The 15,817-nt window shown below is 40.3% G+C and overlaps 2 protein-coding genes across 5 annotated transcripts in view; one reads left to right on the top strand and one right to left on the bottom strand.

The window, feature by feature from the left end:
* Positions 1–4,734: 4,734 nt before the first annotated feature.
* LOC101479720 (inhibitory synaptic factor 2A) overlaps positions 4,735–15,817 on the top strand; it is a 23,582-nt gene continuing 12,499 nt past the window's right edge. For 2 of the 3 annotated variants that reach the window (XR_013101357.1, XM_076891612.1), the window contains exons 1-3: positions 4,735–4,935; positions 5,140–5,302; positions 11,898–13,044. Coding sequence is in view for 1 of the 3 variants with exons in the window: in XM_076891612.1 (XP_076747727.1) it covers positions 11,903–13,044 (1,142 nt within the window). In the remaining 2 variants the exon portion in view is untranslated. The other variant, XR_013101358.1, reaches the window with a different exon arrangement.
* Positions 15,445–15,817, bottom strand: part of LOC101479436 (indoleamine 2,3-dioxygenase 2-like) — a 22,571-nt gene continuing 22,198 nt past the window's right edge. For both annotated transcript variants that reach the window (XM_076891613.1, XM_076891614.1), the window contains one exon: positions 15,445–15,702. In XM_076891613.1, coding sequence (XP_076747728.1) covers positions 15,525–15,702 — 178 coding nt within the window. In that variant the 3' untranslated portion in view covers positions 15,445–15,524. The remainder of the gene's footprint in view (positions 15,703–15,817) is intronic.

The raw sequence follows: 15,817 nt of genomic DNA, 5'->3' as shown, positions 1-15,817 counted from the left end.
TTTTGTCAACTCTGGCAAAACAGTCGTTTCTGGTTGATACATTTCTACCAATCTGCCAGCAGTAATGTAAAATGCAGAGCAATAGAAACATTTTCCCAGCAATTGTAGCATTATTCAGCATTGGGTAAATTTGTTTTGCAAAGGCTTGAAAGTAATGGCTATTACTGTATACATAAAAGTCACTTATTCCAGCGCTGACTGCATCATTGAGGATATCAGTTGCAAATTGCTAATTGTCCTAAAACTAAAAGGGACATTGTAAAACACCAAAAAAAAGATGCTGAAGAGAGCTGTCTGTGTCTTCCAATTGTTGATCCAACAAAAGCATGCTGGTCTAAGTCTCCAGTGACAGATTATGTGTGTTTGAATACGGTCTCAGGAGACCTGGGCACACAGTGAATATGCAAATAAATCTACAGACAACCAATTACGCTGAAAACTTTTCAAACAACTCTTCAAACCACAAGGAAGAGACATGTTGCAACTTGAAAAACACAAAGAGAGTAAGAAGTGAGAGAGTGAGAGTCACAGTATGAAGATATTTTGACAATGTATGAGTTTACATTCAACACTAGATTATAATGGCAACACTTTAAAACACAATGATAAATAATATAAAATAGGTACCCAGTAATCATCTATCCAATGGAAAAATGATGGGTTATGTAACATTTCTATATTACATTGATTAGTTGTGTGTTTACATGCCTGTGTTGGATAATGGAAATGAGTTAAGCAGAATTAGCGTTGGCTTCTCTGTGGGAGTTTTTTACAGATAGTAAAGCCAATTTTCCAGTGACATTAATAGTGATTAATAGTGCTGTGTTGTCAACGCTGTTTGATCGGACACAAGTGGAGAGGCAGTTTGGTGGGAAGATTCCTAAAAAAGAGCCAGAGTCAACACAAAGACATGCTATTTGTTTAACAAGAACTATAGAAGGAGACTGACCAGCAGCTGGATGAGTAGAATAGAAAATGAACAGAAATAGAATAGAAATATCCTTTGATGTCCCTCATTAGGGAAATTCAGGTGCGTGGAGCATGCAGATTCACACAAAAATAAAAATAAAAAGGAAAAAAATGTACAGTTATTAAAAATAGCATACTCGGATCCAAAGAAATGTGTAACTGAGTAAGAATCTTTTTTAAATGTGCAAAAAGTGGTGTATATTTGTGCTTTATAAACAATGACAGACTATTTACAGAAAATGGAAAAACTGTGCAAATGACAGCAGGGATGCAAACAACTTTTTGTGTTTGTTGGGAGCAGTGATGGTTATAAAGTCTAACAGCTGCTGGGAGGAAAGACCTGCGATAACACTCCTTTGTACACCTAGAATACAGCAGTCTGTCACGGAAGATGCACTCCACTTCTGCAACAGCTTTATGCATGGGTTGGGGACATTGTTCAAGAGTGATGTGATTTTTGCCAAAGTTCCTCTACCACCTCCTATAACCTGCACTGGGTTGAGGGGGAATCCTAGCACAGAGCTGGGCTTCCTGATGAGCTTATCCATCTGCTTCCTCTCAGGTGTAGATAAGCTGCTATGCATTAATTAGGGGAGTCTGCATAAACTTTCATGGTAAATTAAAAAATTAAAATGGACTCCAGAAGACCAAAAAGGTGGCTTGCGATATCAGGAAGCACAACTCTATCAGCAGGTCCTATAAGTCCTGATGAGCCCCAGCTGACATGCTGTTTGGGAGATGCTCTGACACAGTAGTCTAGCAATTACACTCTTGTTTAACTGTATAGGTGCTTGACACTTGTCCATTTCCAGTGCTTCCAACATTAAGTTCTAGTGCTCATCCAATGCAGTTTCATGAATGTAATAAATGTTGTTCACCTCACCTGTCAGTGTTTTTTAATGTTGTAGATGATCGGTATAATCACCATGCTCAATATTTTTATATCTGAAGCAAAAATGCTGTTCTCTTCAGCTTCCCAACAGTGCCAAAAACTGTTTTCCTCAGGTGCTGAGAAGATGTGAGAAAGTCCTTGTTTATTCATGTTTCCAGCTATCTCTAGTGATCTTACTTGTTCGGATCCCCATGAGTTTTCTGCATACAGTAGGAAAATCCTTATGAATAATTTAGATAAAAGATAAAAATGTATGTTTACTGCTTTGGCTGCTTCATATGCTAATCCAAACATTTCTATTTCACCTAGGGATCTTCTGTGGATCTGAGAGAGGCGTTTGACAGTGCATACTCCCCTCACCTTTGAGATGTTGGAGAGCTCGACAGAGACCAGGAAATCGAATGGAAGAAACAGAGCAATGTTTGTGTCTCAGCCTCAACATTACACCTCAATCTTTTATGTAAAATCTGCTGTTTTCCATTTCATACGCTTTCCCTTTCCAAGCCTTGATTTAAATTGGGCATGGCCACTTTAAAATCTTTGCATTTACTGTACAGTGGCCCAGAGGCTCAAGCTGTCCTCTGGGATCCAAACCTAATGAATGGTTAAGCTGACAGTCATCAGCAAGTAGCGAGCACTTTTTTGCATAAATCTGGGCACTCCCCTCACAGCCTTTGGCATGTCAATAAACGGAGTAGTAGAGGAGGAAGGATTGTGGCAAGCGGTGGAGGGGGGGATTTTTTTGTACTTGTCAACTCTGTCTTGTTCCACTCATTAAGTACAGTGAGATTAAGCTGGTGTTGAGACTGAGGGGGAGCTGTGGTTCATGGCAGGTTGAATTGGCATGCATGCAGTGGGCTCAGTCAGAAGCTCATCATAGGTCTATGAACAGGCAGGGCTGGGAGGAAAACAGACAATTAAATCAATAATTCGGCAGTCAGGAGATCACTGCACTGGCTGCTGCTCCCTGTCAGCCTTTACGAAGAAAAAGTAATATGAAGAAGACTTTCTTCTCCTCATATTCAAGTTGCTTATATAAGCTAAGAATGATGAAACCTTTGTCCTGTGTCAGGAACCTCCTATGACATCTGTTTCCCAACTTCAACCTTTAACTCTGAAATAATCAAAGCATATGTAACAAGCTGTGCTTTAAAGGACGAAATTCACTTTAAGACACATCATAGTTTGAAAACTCCTCCTTCATCACTAAATAAAAATCATAGAACTTACTCTAAAATTTGCAGTTAAAGTGGAGTGTACACTGACAAAAATTTAGTCTATGACAAAACTGACTCTCAGTTGGGGTTTTATCATTTTATGTTAACCAGCAGTATTAGAAGCTGTGGAGCCCCTCGAGATTCAGCTTCTTTTTCACAGCCCAAAGTTGCCCAATCATATTGAAATATGGGGAAATTTGAGGTGAACGCGACATCTTAAAGTCTTTGTTACGTTGTTCCAGCCGTTATATGTAACAGCATGCAGTTGTGACACCACTGGATTCAAGTATCTGTCTGTGCCCTGTTGGGAATGAGAATAGACTGTTGTCGTTTCTCTGAGGCCAACTTTTGATGCTTTGGAGCCAGCGGGTGGGTGCTTTTGATCATGGACATTGCCTTTGTTGCCCTTATGCTTCTGGTCACTGAAGTCTAGTCTATGCTTTGTGTTTTGTCGTGGACTGCAGAATGAAACTGGGACAACCCAGCACCTCTGTGAATCTGTTGTTGACAGATAAGAATTGATTATGCAGAAAATAAGCCTAAAAGTTTTTGCACAGTACTGTTGGCATCCAGTAAACGTAGACATAGAAATAACTGTCCTGGCACAAGCTTGGCTAATAGAGGCCACTTCAGGTTTTCTCTCAATGGAATTTTCGTTTCATTGCTTTTTAAATGTTTGATATTCTTTACCAGCAAAAGCGTTATAGATCTTTTACAATTTTATCTGTATCCTGCAGCATTTCACCACTTAACTTTGGCAAAACTTCTATTTACAACATTTTTTGGAATACCAGTCAACAACTAAATAGAAGAAGAAGAAGAAGAAGAAGAAGAAGAAGAAGAAGAAGAAGAAGAAGAAGAAGAAGAAGAAGACTGGTACAGTGTCTGCAGGTTTCAGCGACTGTTAAAAGAGACTTTACTTAAGCATGAAGCAAGAAGCAGGAAGAGGTAAAAACAAAACTAAAACATGTATATAAATCATAACAAGATGATAATAATAGGATCATATATACATGAAGAGTATTTTTTGTGTTTTGGCTTTGATCAGTTTGGACAGCTTTGATGTAACTTCCTCCCCCTTTAAAGCAGAAACCCTTTTTCTCCAGAAACAACATTTAATCTTTTTTCATATTTATGTGTTTTCTCTGTTAGAAAACAGGATACAATATATTATTAATCCTCTTAACTTAAAAAAAAAGTAGAATAATGTGAGAAACTTAAGAAGTCTGGAAAATCAATATTTCTCTTTCTCCAGTGTGGTATTTTTCTATCTGTGCCTCTCTATTACTCCCTCCCGTCATTTCATTTTCTGTGTTGTCTCGGATTCTCATTAACACCGCTGCCCTGTTGGCTCTTCGCCTCCCCGATCGCCCCTTTGTGAAGCTACATAGCCACTTCTTTGCTTGATTCAGCCCATCTCACCACCTTTCATAAACAATGTGTCAGATGTATGAAAGTAATGGGGGGGTAGGAGACATCCAATTAAAAGCACAATGCATTATTATTTCACAGCTCCCCGTCTCTGCCATCTGCAAAAGCCCTTCATATTATATAACAGCTCCGTGTCAAGAGAGCCAGCCTGTGGAGGACAAGTTGAGGGGGTCTTCACCGATGATGCAGCTCGCCAACTCTGGACTTTCCTCAGCAGCTTGCGTACTACCCCTCACTCCTCCCCCTTCTTCCCTTTGCCATATCCACCCACCCATCCACCCACCAGCCCACCCTCTCCCTGCCTTTCTTACGCACACATACACACATACACTCAATCACGAATGCACAGGGATTGCAGCAGCAGCAGCAGCAGCAGCAGCACTGCGAGATGGAGATCTCCGCTGCGTGTGTGAGTGCCTGTTCCCGGTGAGTGCAGGGACAAGAGCAAACGAGTGTCAGTGATGCTTGAATGAGGTGTATGAGGGAGAAGAGGGGGAGAGATCGGTGTAAAAGCCAGGAGGGGGGTGTCAGTGAGGACCCGATCAGGTTTTGAGGCAATGTCTGTCTGCTTCTTTCCCTCTTCTATCCCTATAACCTGAATCTTTGCCGGATGTGCCACAACTACTCCAGCTGTCACTGCACCGGCTGCCTCTCTCTCAGCACTCCCGCAGCCTGTGAGAGCTGCTCCAGTGGCTGGACGGTACCCTGGCACCCACTGAGTACATGGATGAGCAGTGGATCTACAGGGGATCTGTGCTATCTTGTCCTTTGCACCTTTGATCTGTTTCTCAAGGTAAGAGTTACTTCTTTTTTTCTTTCTTTTTTTTTGAGTTGCACACACATTCACAGGTATTGTGATAAAAGTGGGTGATTCATTTAGTCTGCCTTTTAAAAATGTTACTAAATCAAAATGTCAAAGGCATGCACGTATTCTGATAGAAATTGGTTAAAGTCCTTGTGTTGCATGCATGTGTATATCCCTGCATGCATTAGATATGGATAAATTAGGGAGGGGGCATTTCTGCATCCAAGCATTTCAAGGTTTTATGACTAATCAGGAGAACACGTCAAAGGTTTTTCTCCACATCTGAAAATGAAGATGAATAGTGATGTAATTCGACTTTGATTAATGTACTTATCATTATGCATATCTTTGCAGCCTCTGACAGACATGCAGTATTTATCCAGTGAGGCATAGGCTGATTATCGAGATTGCTGTACTTGGGAATTGTCTGGGCTTGATAGTGAGGAATATTGATGAGCGCTCACTAATAGACTAGTGTAAAGACTATTGCATATTGTCCTGTCAGAATGATGATCATTTACGAGAAAGCACCTATTGTAAGTAATGCGAACTATGTAAGAAATTCATATGCGGCGACTGATGTCCTCCTCAAGGCTGAATTTGATGAAAGGTGGATTCAGCCTTATCATGACTAAGGACATGTGTGATCTCGGAGTCTCTTGGGGTACTGCATCACATCCAGAGCTGCACTTGTATTTGGTGTCAGCCGTAGCCGCCCCCCCTCTCTCTCTATCCCTCTATTTTCTACACGTCAGTCCTTGACTACCAGAATTCACAGGAAACGTAGATATGGCACGGCTTTAAGGCACCCCGCACAGAAGCAGCTTGTCTATTTAACCATCGTTTTCACTTGTTGTCTTGTACATGACACCTGAGTTAATCATCAGGTTTACCTGAGTAAACACGTATGCCCAAATCCCAGCCAGTTATTAATCAGTGAACTCATTAGGGAGATGTACTATAGATTTAACTGTCAAAGGAAAAGATGGACTTTGCCATTCCTTCATACAAGAAGAAGCCCACCCTGGCAGTAGAGCATGTGATTGCCAAAAAAAAAGACCTTCTTCATGTCACCCTCTTCAAACTTCCTCTTCCCAAGGATCCATTTCACAGCCCGTGCTCTCAGAGATAAAGGGATGGGAGCTTTTTTTAAAAAACGCTATTCGTCTATAACAGAAAGTGCTTCACAGTGATAAATTTTTGAAGCCAATAAAGTCATAAAGCAAACTTTTACAGGTGTAGCCTGCAGCCAGTATAGATACAGATAGCTGGACGACAGCAGGAATGAGATGGTGTGCGTGTGTGATGCTCTCAAAACGGGCTGGGATGTCTTTCAAAAACTGAGGACGAGACTATATATTCCACCAAAGCGGCCTACAATGTTGCTGGAAGAAGAGGACTATTGAGAAAGCATTACTCGAGCGTGGACCAACTAAAGGCAAAACCTGTACACAGCCTAAAGGACTATCAAAGGGAAAGACTGCGAGGTGACATCTCGCCCTTTACATTGTGCTTATTAAGGCAAAGCTGGTGCAATGTCATTCTCTTTAATTTATGCTAATAGTGAGTAAAAATTCCTCATTTAAAGTGGATGCATTGCACAGTAACGACGCACACAGTATAATACACAGTGAATGATGAGCACAGCAAAATCCCATCTTATAACAAAAACAGGGGATTTACTTTGCAGTACTCCAGTGTTTTAGAAGTCATTAGTAAAATCACAAGCCATAGCATCAAAGAGCATTCACTGTTTATGTTGCGTTCAGTAAATTCATGTTTGAAGAGTAGGAGGCTACGATAGTTACTCAACCATTAATGAGAGTGGCCAGACAGTATTCTCATATGTAAATATCCCACAGATGCACTTCAGTAATTATTGTGTTGATGCAGGCTGACAAGGATGTAAGGCGATCCGAGCAAAGCCGTCTCTTTCTCTCTGCTTTGCGTTGGGGCATAAATCATGAGTCAGCAGTATTGCAGGCCTACTATTGCACTGAAAAATGGATCCAAACACCTATCAACATTCTTCATTAACAGTCATGTTTCTACCGCATTGTGATCACGATAATCAATCATGTTAGTGTAGCTAAAGGTGAGTTTTGTTTTGAGTTTTTTTTTTCTCATACATGCAGTATTTTAGGTTGAAGAACTGAAGGGCAATTGGAACAGACAACATGGTCTGCCAGGGTACATAAGGAGATTTCAGAGGATTACTTTTGCAATTTTAGAGTCAATGCATTATTCATAATCCTTTGGATAGCTGAGGCCAAATCAGGGAAGGACCTCAGGTCATTAGCAGAGATAGCTTGCTTTGAGGAGGACGAGAAAGAAGATGACGAGGAAAAGGAGATTCTCTTTCAGCTGTTTGAATATATCCATGTGTGACAACAGTCTCTCTCTCAGCAGGGCTTTCGTCTCGCTTTCACTCTGCGTATCTGACTTCCAACAATAATAAGTCACTGAAGAGCTTTTCTAGAGTCCCTTTATGTGAATTACCATTTAACTCCTTAGCATGCCTTACATGACTGCATAAGAAATTGTATGCACTTATAAGAGACTTCCTGCAGATGTGATTACCTTTTCAGCTGTGTGAGATTGGTATTTCTGAGTGTGAAATAGCATGAGCCCATGTGAAACAGCTGTGAACAAATGCTTTTTTTTTTCCCGTAGAAATGCCTCTGACAAACATCTCGCGCTCGAATCAAAGTGCATACTAAGCTATGTTTCAGAACAAATACCAGCGTCCAATAAAATTCATCTGCTCCATACTCCAAAACAACTGTGCGTAAATTCATGACACAGCAGACCATATTGTTTTTGTGCAATGAGACTGAGCTCGTTGCCTGCTTTTATTTATTTATTTTTGCCTTTCTTTTTCCTCGTTTGGCACCGAAAGCGTCGCACTGACTAAAGTGACGCTAAGAGCTGTTGGCATGTATTGTTTTCTAGCATTGACAGGAAGCAAGATGAAACATAGTGTCCTCTAAATATATTCCATTTCACCAACAGTTAGAGCTGAGGGTTAGGTTAAAGTGGACACTCAGCAAGGTGAAGCACATGGCACAAGTCCCAAGAAATAAGCCCTCGTGCTTTGTGTTATCAGTCTCTCTCTGCTTTGGTGTTCATCTGTGTGTATGCGCCTCTTAGGATTCTGGCAAAGGCCTCTCTTTGAAAGGTGACAACAAGGCCAAAATACACTAACACTCACACACACACTCTGTCTCTCGTTCTTTCACTCACAGACAAGTGAATGAAAGTCAAGCACACACATATAGATGTTTAAGTAGATCTATATTCTATATACAAATGCCCATGTACATGCAAATAAAATACAGGAGCGACTTACATGGAAAACTCTTTCCATCGTTAGAAAGTATGTGTGCTAGTCATATTACACTGAGTTATTCAATCTTTTGTAATTACTTTTTTGGTCATTATGTCACTGTAACTCCACATGAACTGTAGTTGTAGATCAGCTGCGAATGGGAAATGAACAATAATCCAATCTACCCATGCTTTTTGTTTTACAAATTTCTTGGGAGTAGTGAAACTGACAGTAAGGAAATGTCTCTTCAGTATAAATTTCCCCACCACAACAATCACATTGATAGATTTACAATGTCGCTAAATGATAAAACATGATTACTTTCCGAGAAGCTGCAACACCATGAATAGCTGGCTTTTGTGTGGTAATAAATGATTCATTGGAGTTTATTTATCGCGTGCTGTCTTGTCATATAAAAATGATTAACCAGCTCATTCTGATGTTTCCTTTCAGCCATATCAGACATCATTTCATTTCCTTGTGCTGCTTGATATATTTCATGTTCTAGATGTGAAATGTGTTTCATCACAGATGAGTCAGAAAATGTGTCATTTTTACTTGATCATATTGGTCTTATTTGGTCTTATTTGCACAGAGATTGGCATTAAGAGTAGTATTTATTTGGTTGTTTGTTTGTTTTTTAATTCAGTTTGAGCTCCTCTGTGTGATCAAGACAGGTTACGATGTATCGCAGCATGAGGTTACGCAATTGAAAGTTAAATATCGATCTGCCTACAGTGCCGGTGCATCATTTGTGTGGTAGCAGGTAGATGAGATGCATCTTATGAATTAATGATTAATTACACTCTTTCAGTGTCACTTTACAGATACGAGATGTAAATATTTATTTTGAGGAACTGCAAAAACAAAAAACAAAAAAAAACCCTGAAACCACATAAAAATGCAGATCGAAAGCTGGAAACCAATCATTTCAGTTCAGGTTATTAAACTGTTGCATAAACCTATGTAATATTACCAATATGCTAACACAGCCAGTTAGGAAATATGCACTTTATAGCACTCTATAGTGTGCTATAGGATCACACTTAATATAGGTGATTTTCATTCAGAAATATGCTCAAGTAATATAATTGAATCTAAATTTGTGATAAACAGCAATCTGTAAACATTAAAATCTGAAGGTCAGTTCACACGGACGACTCACATGAAAGAGATTTCCGATACGATCGCAGAGCATCTCTAGGCTCTGACCTCGTCACTCCGCTTGGCACAGCAGCAACCAGGGAGTGACGATAATAAATTTCTCCCTACAGAGTTTAGACTCAGACCTGCAGGTGGATACAGGTGGAGGAGCCTAACGCTAGCTATTAATGCAGAGTTTAATATGTGTGGGCCACAGCTGCTGTGTCACCATTGCTTCTGGTATCAACCTCAGACCACAAGAGGAATATATATAAGCCCTGGGCTAAGCACCAACCACTCTGTGACCATTCCTTAACAAAACACCCCCAACTGTTGTGGGGAGAATGTTATCAAGCAACATAAAAGCAGCAGCTCACAATGACATGTTGTATGAAATGTTATATAGCGTGGATAGCGGGAGGAGTGTGTGCATGGATGTACGGTAAGCATAAGGCTGGCAACGAGTGCGGCTGAGTGCATCGGTGCAAAGCAGAGAACAGCCGTTTAGATGTAATTATGATATGAAGAACAGTAAAACAAGCTGTCATGCAAACCCATTTGTTTGTATTGGAATGCCTTCCCAATAGGAATAAAAATATGATAATTGTATTTGCAAACAAAAAAAATAAAAAGATGAGCATCTCAATGTGAGTCTCATGTTTATATTTATTTCAAATACTTTTTCAAGGAACTAGCAGCAGATTTCACTTGAAACACCCCATATAAAAGTATTTCCATTTCACTGCTACATAAATCAGTGACATATAAAAGGGGTGTCATGCATTTGTAAAGCAAAAGGCAAAAGATAAAAAAATAAGAGCAGCAATTCAAAGTTATCATTCCCAAGTGAATCTATGGCGCAGCAGTAGCAGACAGCAGCCTCGGCAATCCTATAGGCTGACGCTGATATGAAGCAAACAAAACCTAAACACATTAATGATGCTTACTTAAAATGTATTTCATAGCCTTCACATTAGCCTAACTACCAGATATTTTGGTTACTGATCTAAGTCAGTGATCTGGCATCTAAACTGCGGTAAGACATCAAGTTAACAGAAAAACTGTGCTTTTAGCTTGAGGTGTATATTTAGGCTGACAACTGATATAATGAAGAGGCAATAAACAGAGTATTGAATGATGGCAGCAGCAACAAGGAGAGCAGTGTGAACACAATTATTATTCTAAAAAGGTCTCTTGAAGCAAATTATCAAACAGTTGGCAGGGGACCGTGCTTATGAAATGCTACTGTCATGGCTGCAAGTGTTAGCATGAGGTGTGATTAAGAAACATTAACACAACGGAACGAGAGTTTAATCGAGCTTCAGTCGTGATGGTGCAAAACTAAATGGCACGTGCAAAGTAAATGTTATTTTGTATCCTAAATGAGTTTGATTTTAGATTCTGGATCAGTTTTGGATGAGCACCGCTGGCCTGTTCGATTTTTCAACAGCACTGTTGTGTTTGGAAACATAATATTAAAAATGTTATTAAAAGAACAAAAAGTACCATTTTTGAGTCATCAGATACAGATGAAATATGATCATCTTTGTTCTTATTTTTACAGATTTCCTCCATGTTTAACACATTTATGTTGCAGATTGGTGCATCACCTGTACAGCATGGCAGCGGGTAGATGAGCTGCATCTTATGAATTAAGCACTTTGATTGTTATTTATTATGCTGAGAAATACAGACACTACAAGTGCAAACTTTACAGAAAAATTGTCAGGAAATATGTACTTTTTAACACTGTATTATAGTTCTTCTCTATATATTTGGCTGGTTCTCATTGTATTTATTTAAAGATATCAAGCCGTTTGTACATGTATTGAATCATGCATGAATCACTGGAGTCTTTTTCAAGTTGTCCTTATTAGTTACAGTTAAAATACGCTTATCTAATTTTTTCTATTATTAAAAAAATAAATAGCAAAAATAAATATTTTAATCTCAGTTTTGGGTTACTTTAATGGAGGTTTACAAGTTATATTCCAAAAAAGGAGAAAGGCATTAGGCCATCTGCCACAGTATCTTATCAAAGTCATCGCATGTGAAAAATTGTCTCCTCTAGATTAACACACACTCTCTCTTTTTCTGTTTTGGCTGTTTCAGGAAATATGGTGAGCAAAGAGGACACCAAATGCGTTGTTCTCTCAAATTCAGATGAATCGGATTCAGAAACAGTTCCCTCACACAGCATTGACGCACAGTCCGGCTCCGAATCTGGCAAACAGCAGGTGAAAAAAAGAAACAAGGCTTTACAAGTGCGTTTTAAGGATATCTGCGAAGCTCAGAAAGAGCATCGTGCCAGACGCTCCAGGTCCATTTCCTGTAAAGTTACCCACAGAAAGTACATGACAATGCCTGCCCGGCGATCTATTCCTAACGTGACCAAGAGTACTGGTGTCCAGACTTCACCAGATCTTACAAAACGGTACAAGACTTTCCCATTTGAAAGGAAAAAAGGACACACCTTTAAACATGCTGCTTTGGTGGAAGAGTACAGAGGACAAAACAATGGATTTTTGAGTGACATAAAAGCAGTAGGAGATGATGGACAACCTACTGGGGAGTCATCTAAGTACAAGGGTAAGATTGTGGGGCAGACAAAAGCACTGCTTCACCACACTGATGACAGCAGTGATACAGAGGATTTGCTTTCCAGTGCCAACTGTGTGGACGGACCCTCACATTTCTCAGAAGAGGGTCATCCTACCAGCTCTCCTTCCAAAAGTGAACCAGAATACAAGGTTTGTGGGACAAGGACCAAACACAAAGGATTACCCAAAGAAGACATGGATGCCGGCACTTCCTCAAAGCGCCAGCTAGCTGACTCAGAGTTTTCGCAGGACAAGCCAAAGGGCACAGGCCCTGTTGCATGGAACTCTTTGACACAGGTGGAGTCTTTAGGAAGCCCCTCTGTGAGCTGTAAACGGAAAAAGGATACACAGCTAAATGAGCAGCAGTCTCAGACACTTCCCCATAGTGCCAAATGTTCTTTAAAGTCGCAAGGGCAGTGTCGGACAAGGCATGTGTCAGCCTCCTCTAAACTCCAGCAAACACATGGGGGTGACGAGGGCTTTCCTCTAGGAGCCACGGGCATCGGGAGCAGCCAGCAGATAATAACCTTATCTGGAGACAAGGATATCAAAGCACAGCTGCAGGCCATGGAGAGTCTCATCAGTTCAAGCCAGGAGACCATCAAGGTCCTTCTTGGAGTTATTCAGGAGCTGGAGAAAGGTGAAGCTCAGAGAGAGGGGTGAGTAGAGTAATGTTTACAGTGAAAATGTTTGTGAAATGTTTGTGAAAGCTCCACATGAAACCTATATAGTATATCATCAAGTGTATCATCCTTATACTGCCTTCTGTTTGGATGTCAGTCACTATCTGATGTGTAGCCAAGTGCACAGCCATTGAGGTTACAGTGTTCCACACATAATTTTTTGACTATCAACACTATGCCACCCAAGATCTTGGTGAATCACATTTTGCAATAGCTATCAGTGTGAATGCACATTTTCTTCAAAAATATGGATGTGACTAAGAGGTTTCTAGAACAATATATCTCTGAATATTTTAAAAGTAAAAAACGAGAGGAAAACAATATCTGGTGTGTTTTTAAGAAATGTGAACGGTGTTATTGGGAAGCATGAACTTGCACTACTCTTAGGTGTGGTAACACTTGACTTTTGGCATTAAACAGAAAGTTCAACTGTAGTTGATGGGAATGCCATTAGTCCTTCAGTCACTTTCACAGCAGCACAGTTGTAAAAACCTGTGCTCTATCCAGAGCGTTCTCACTCCCGAGGCGTAACATGTCGACGTTTTGTCACGTCCCGCGGCGTTCCTGAGGAACGCGAAAGGAGACCTTCGGCGTTCTTATGGTACGCGGCGGGTTATGGCTGGAATCCAGTGCAATGACGCTCCCGCGGGAGTAGACGTTCCAGCCCTGTATTCCAGCCCTAAACCTAACCTTATCCCTAGCCCTGACCATAACCTTATTCCTGACCTTAACCAGGACTTTAATGATGTTAAATAGCGTGTTTCTAAGCGATTTGAAGAATAAGAGCGAACATGTGTAGGTTCAGTCCAGACGGTTCTCATATTTCCTCTTTTTCCGAGGTCGTCATTTAGGAACGTGGTGGGTAGCCGAAAACGTAATATGGTGACGATTTGTCACCTAGCGTAAAATGTTACGCTTTGGGAGTGAGAACGGGTTGACAACACAAAGCAAATTGTATTTAAGTTTCATCCACATCCATTGGTGAACAAGGCACCCTGGTGTGACTCTGAGGAGCTTGGTTTTAAAGGCCCAATTAGTACAGCCTCATAACACGTTGCCTTTCATCTTCACAAAACTGTGCCTGCTGTAGTGATTTCACTGTGCTGTGCTCCAGCATTGTGCTCAAGTGTTATTAGAGAAGTGCAGTTACGGGACACAAAACTATTATCCTTATTTTGTGTTGTTTGTGTCAGTTATGCTTCCTTGAACCAAAAAGCAACTTAAAGTTTCCCCCTTTTTTAACCAGCATATATAATGTCCAACACAATGTCTGCTCTTTATTAAACCTGTACTGTATGTCATTTGTGGTTTTAGCAAGGTGTTAGAATAATCTACTCACTTTTTATTTACTTTTCAGCAAAAGTAAAGTGTTTTTGAGAAGCGACTTCACGGTTTACTCTGGAAATAACATTATGGCAAAAAAAAAAAAATTATTATTTTTTTTTTTGGAGGGGATTTTACTTTCTCTGGGTCATCTGTTCCATGAGACAATCCCAAACATAAACCAAAAATATGCAAAAGTACACTAGGAGCTTTGATTGATGCATTTCCCCGTGATCTGTTTCACATCTTCTTAATTTTCATGATATCACAGTTTATTCTGGATACTTTTCAATGACAGCCTATGAAGAGGAAGTCCCATCAATGCCACATGTTTCACTTCTCTTATGGTTTTCCAGACCTTAACCTCAGTGACATGTGATGCTTATTGTTAAACACTTATGAATGTGCTAAAAAAAAACACACAAAAAAAACCCATATTAACAGTCAGAATATATAGCTCAGTATTTTTCTCTTATATTAATCTAACTGTTATAATATTTGTCTACTGGCTTCATACAGTTCCGAAAGTCACTTCCCCAGCCTTGTTCAGGAAACACTTTCATTTCTCCACACAAAGATGTGTGTAGAACACAGAATAACACTGTATATAAAAAGTGGCATTTGAAACATGGTGGCTTGACCTAGTGAAGCTTCTGTTCGCATGTTATGCATTTCTCAGGCAGGCAGAGCAGCAGGCACGTAGGCAGGGGGGTGTAGTGAAACTAGAATGATGAGGCCAGGACATATCCCAGGACAGCTGACGTGGGCAAACAACACAGCAGTGAATCTGTGCCAACAAGCAGTCGGCTTAAAGAAAGACTTTCAAAGGTGCCGGGTTTTTTTGTTTTTTTTGGTTGTTTTTGTTTTTTCCATGAAAAATCTATGAAGATCTTTTCTGTGTCACTGTGGTTTAATACAGAATCACAACAGTGAAGCGTGAACATTAGACACTGAATACAAAAAGGGGTGTTGTGCTGAGCACATGCACTGATTGTAAATTTAGGTTAATACACTTTTATTATTAAAGCAACTCTTTTTAATGATATGGGAGTACATGAAAACCTAGGCAGCAGTGTAGCACTAGAGTAGATCTTTTTTCTGTGTAGTCAGTTACTGCCCTTGCTCACAGCTGTTCAAAGAGACTTTACTTGAGAACAGGGCAGGATGGATGAACTCAGTGACCTTGAGCTTCCATCAGCATTTTCGATCCATGAAGAAGCCCTTCTGTCTCCTCCGATGAGGTCACCTTTCATGTCACGGTGAACATTTGAGGTGCAGCTCTTCCCCGTGTCATCCATCAGGTACAAAGGGCTAGCGTGACAGCAAGCAATTACATGTGTGGCTCGAAAACAAAATATCCTATCATTCCCATCCCACGCGGTCCAACAGTCTATTCAGCGACATATTGCCAATAACAAAAAGCCCA

Source organism: Maylandia zebra, linkage group LG13, assembly GCF_041146795.1.
Source record: "Maylandia zebra isolate NMK-2024a linkage group LG13, Mzebra_GT3a, whole genome shotgun sequence".
NCBI lineage: Eukaryota > Metazoa > Chordata > Actinopteri > Cichliformes > Cichlidae > Maylandia > Maylandia zebra.
This window is presented reverse-complemented; position numbering and strand designations above follow the sequence as displayed.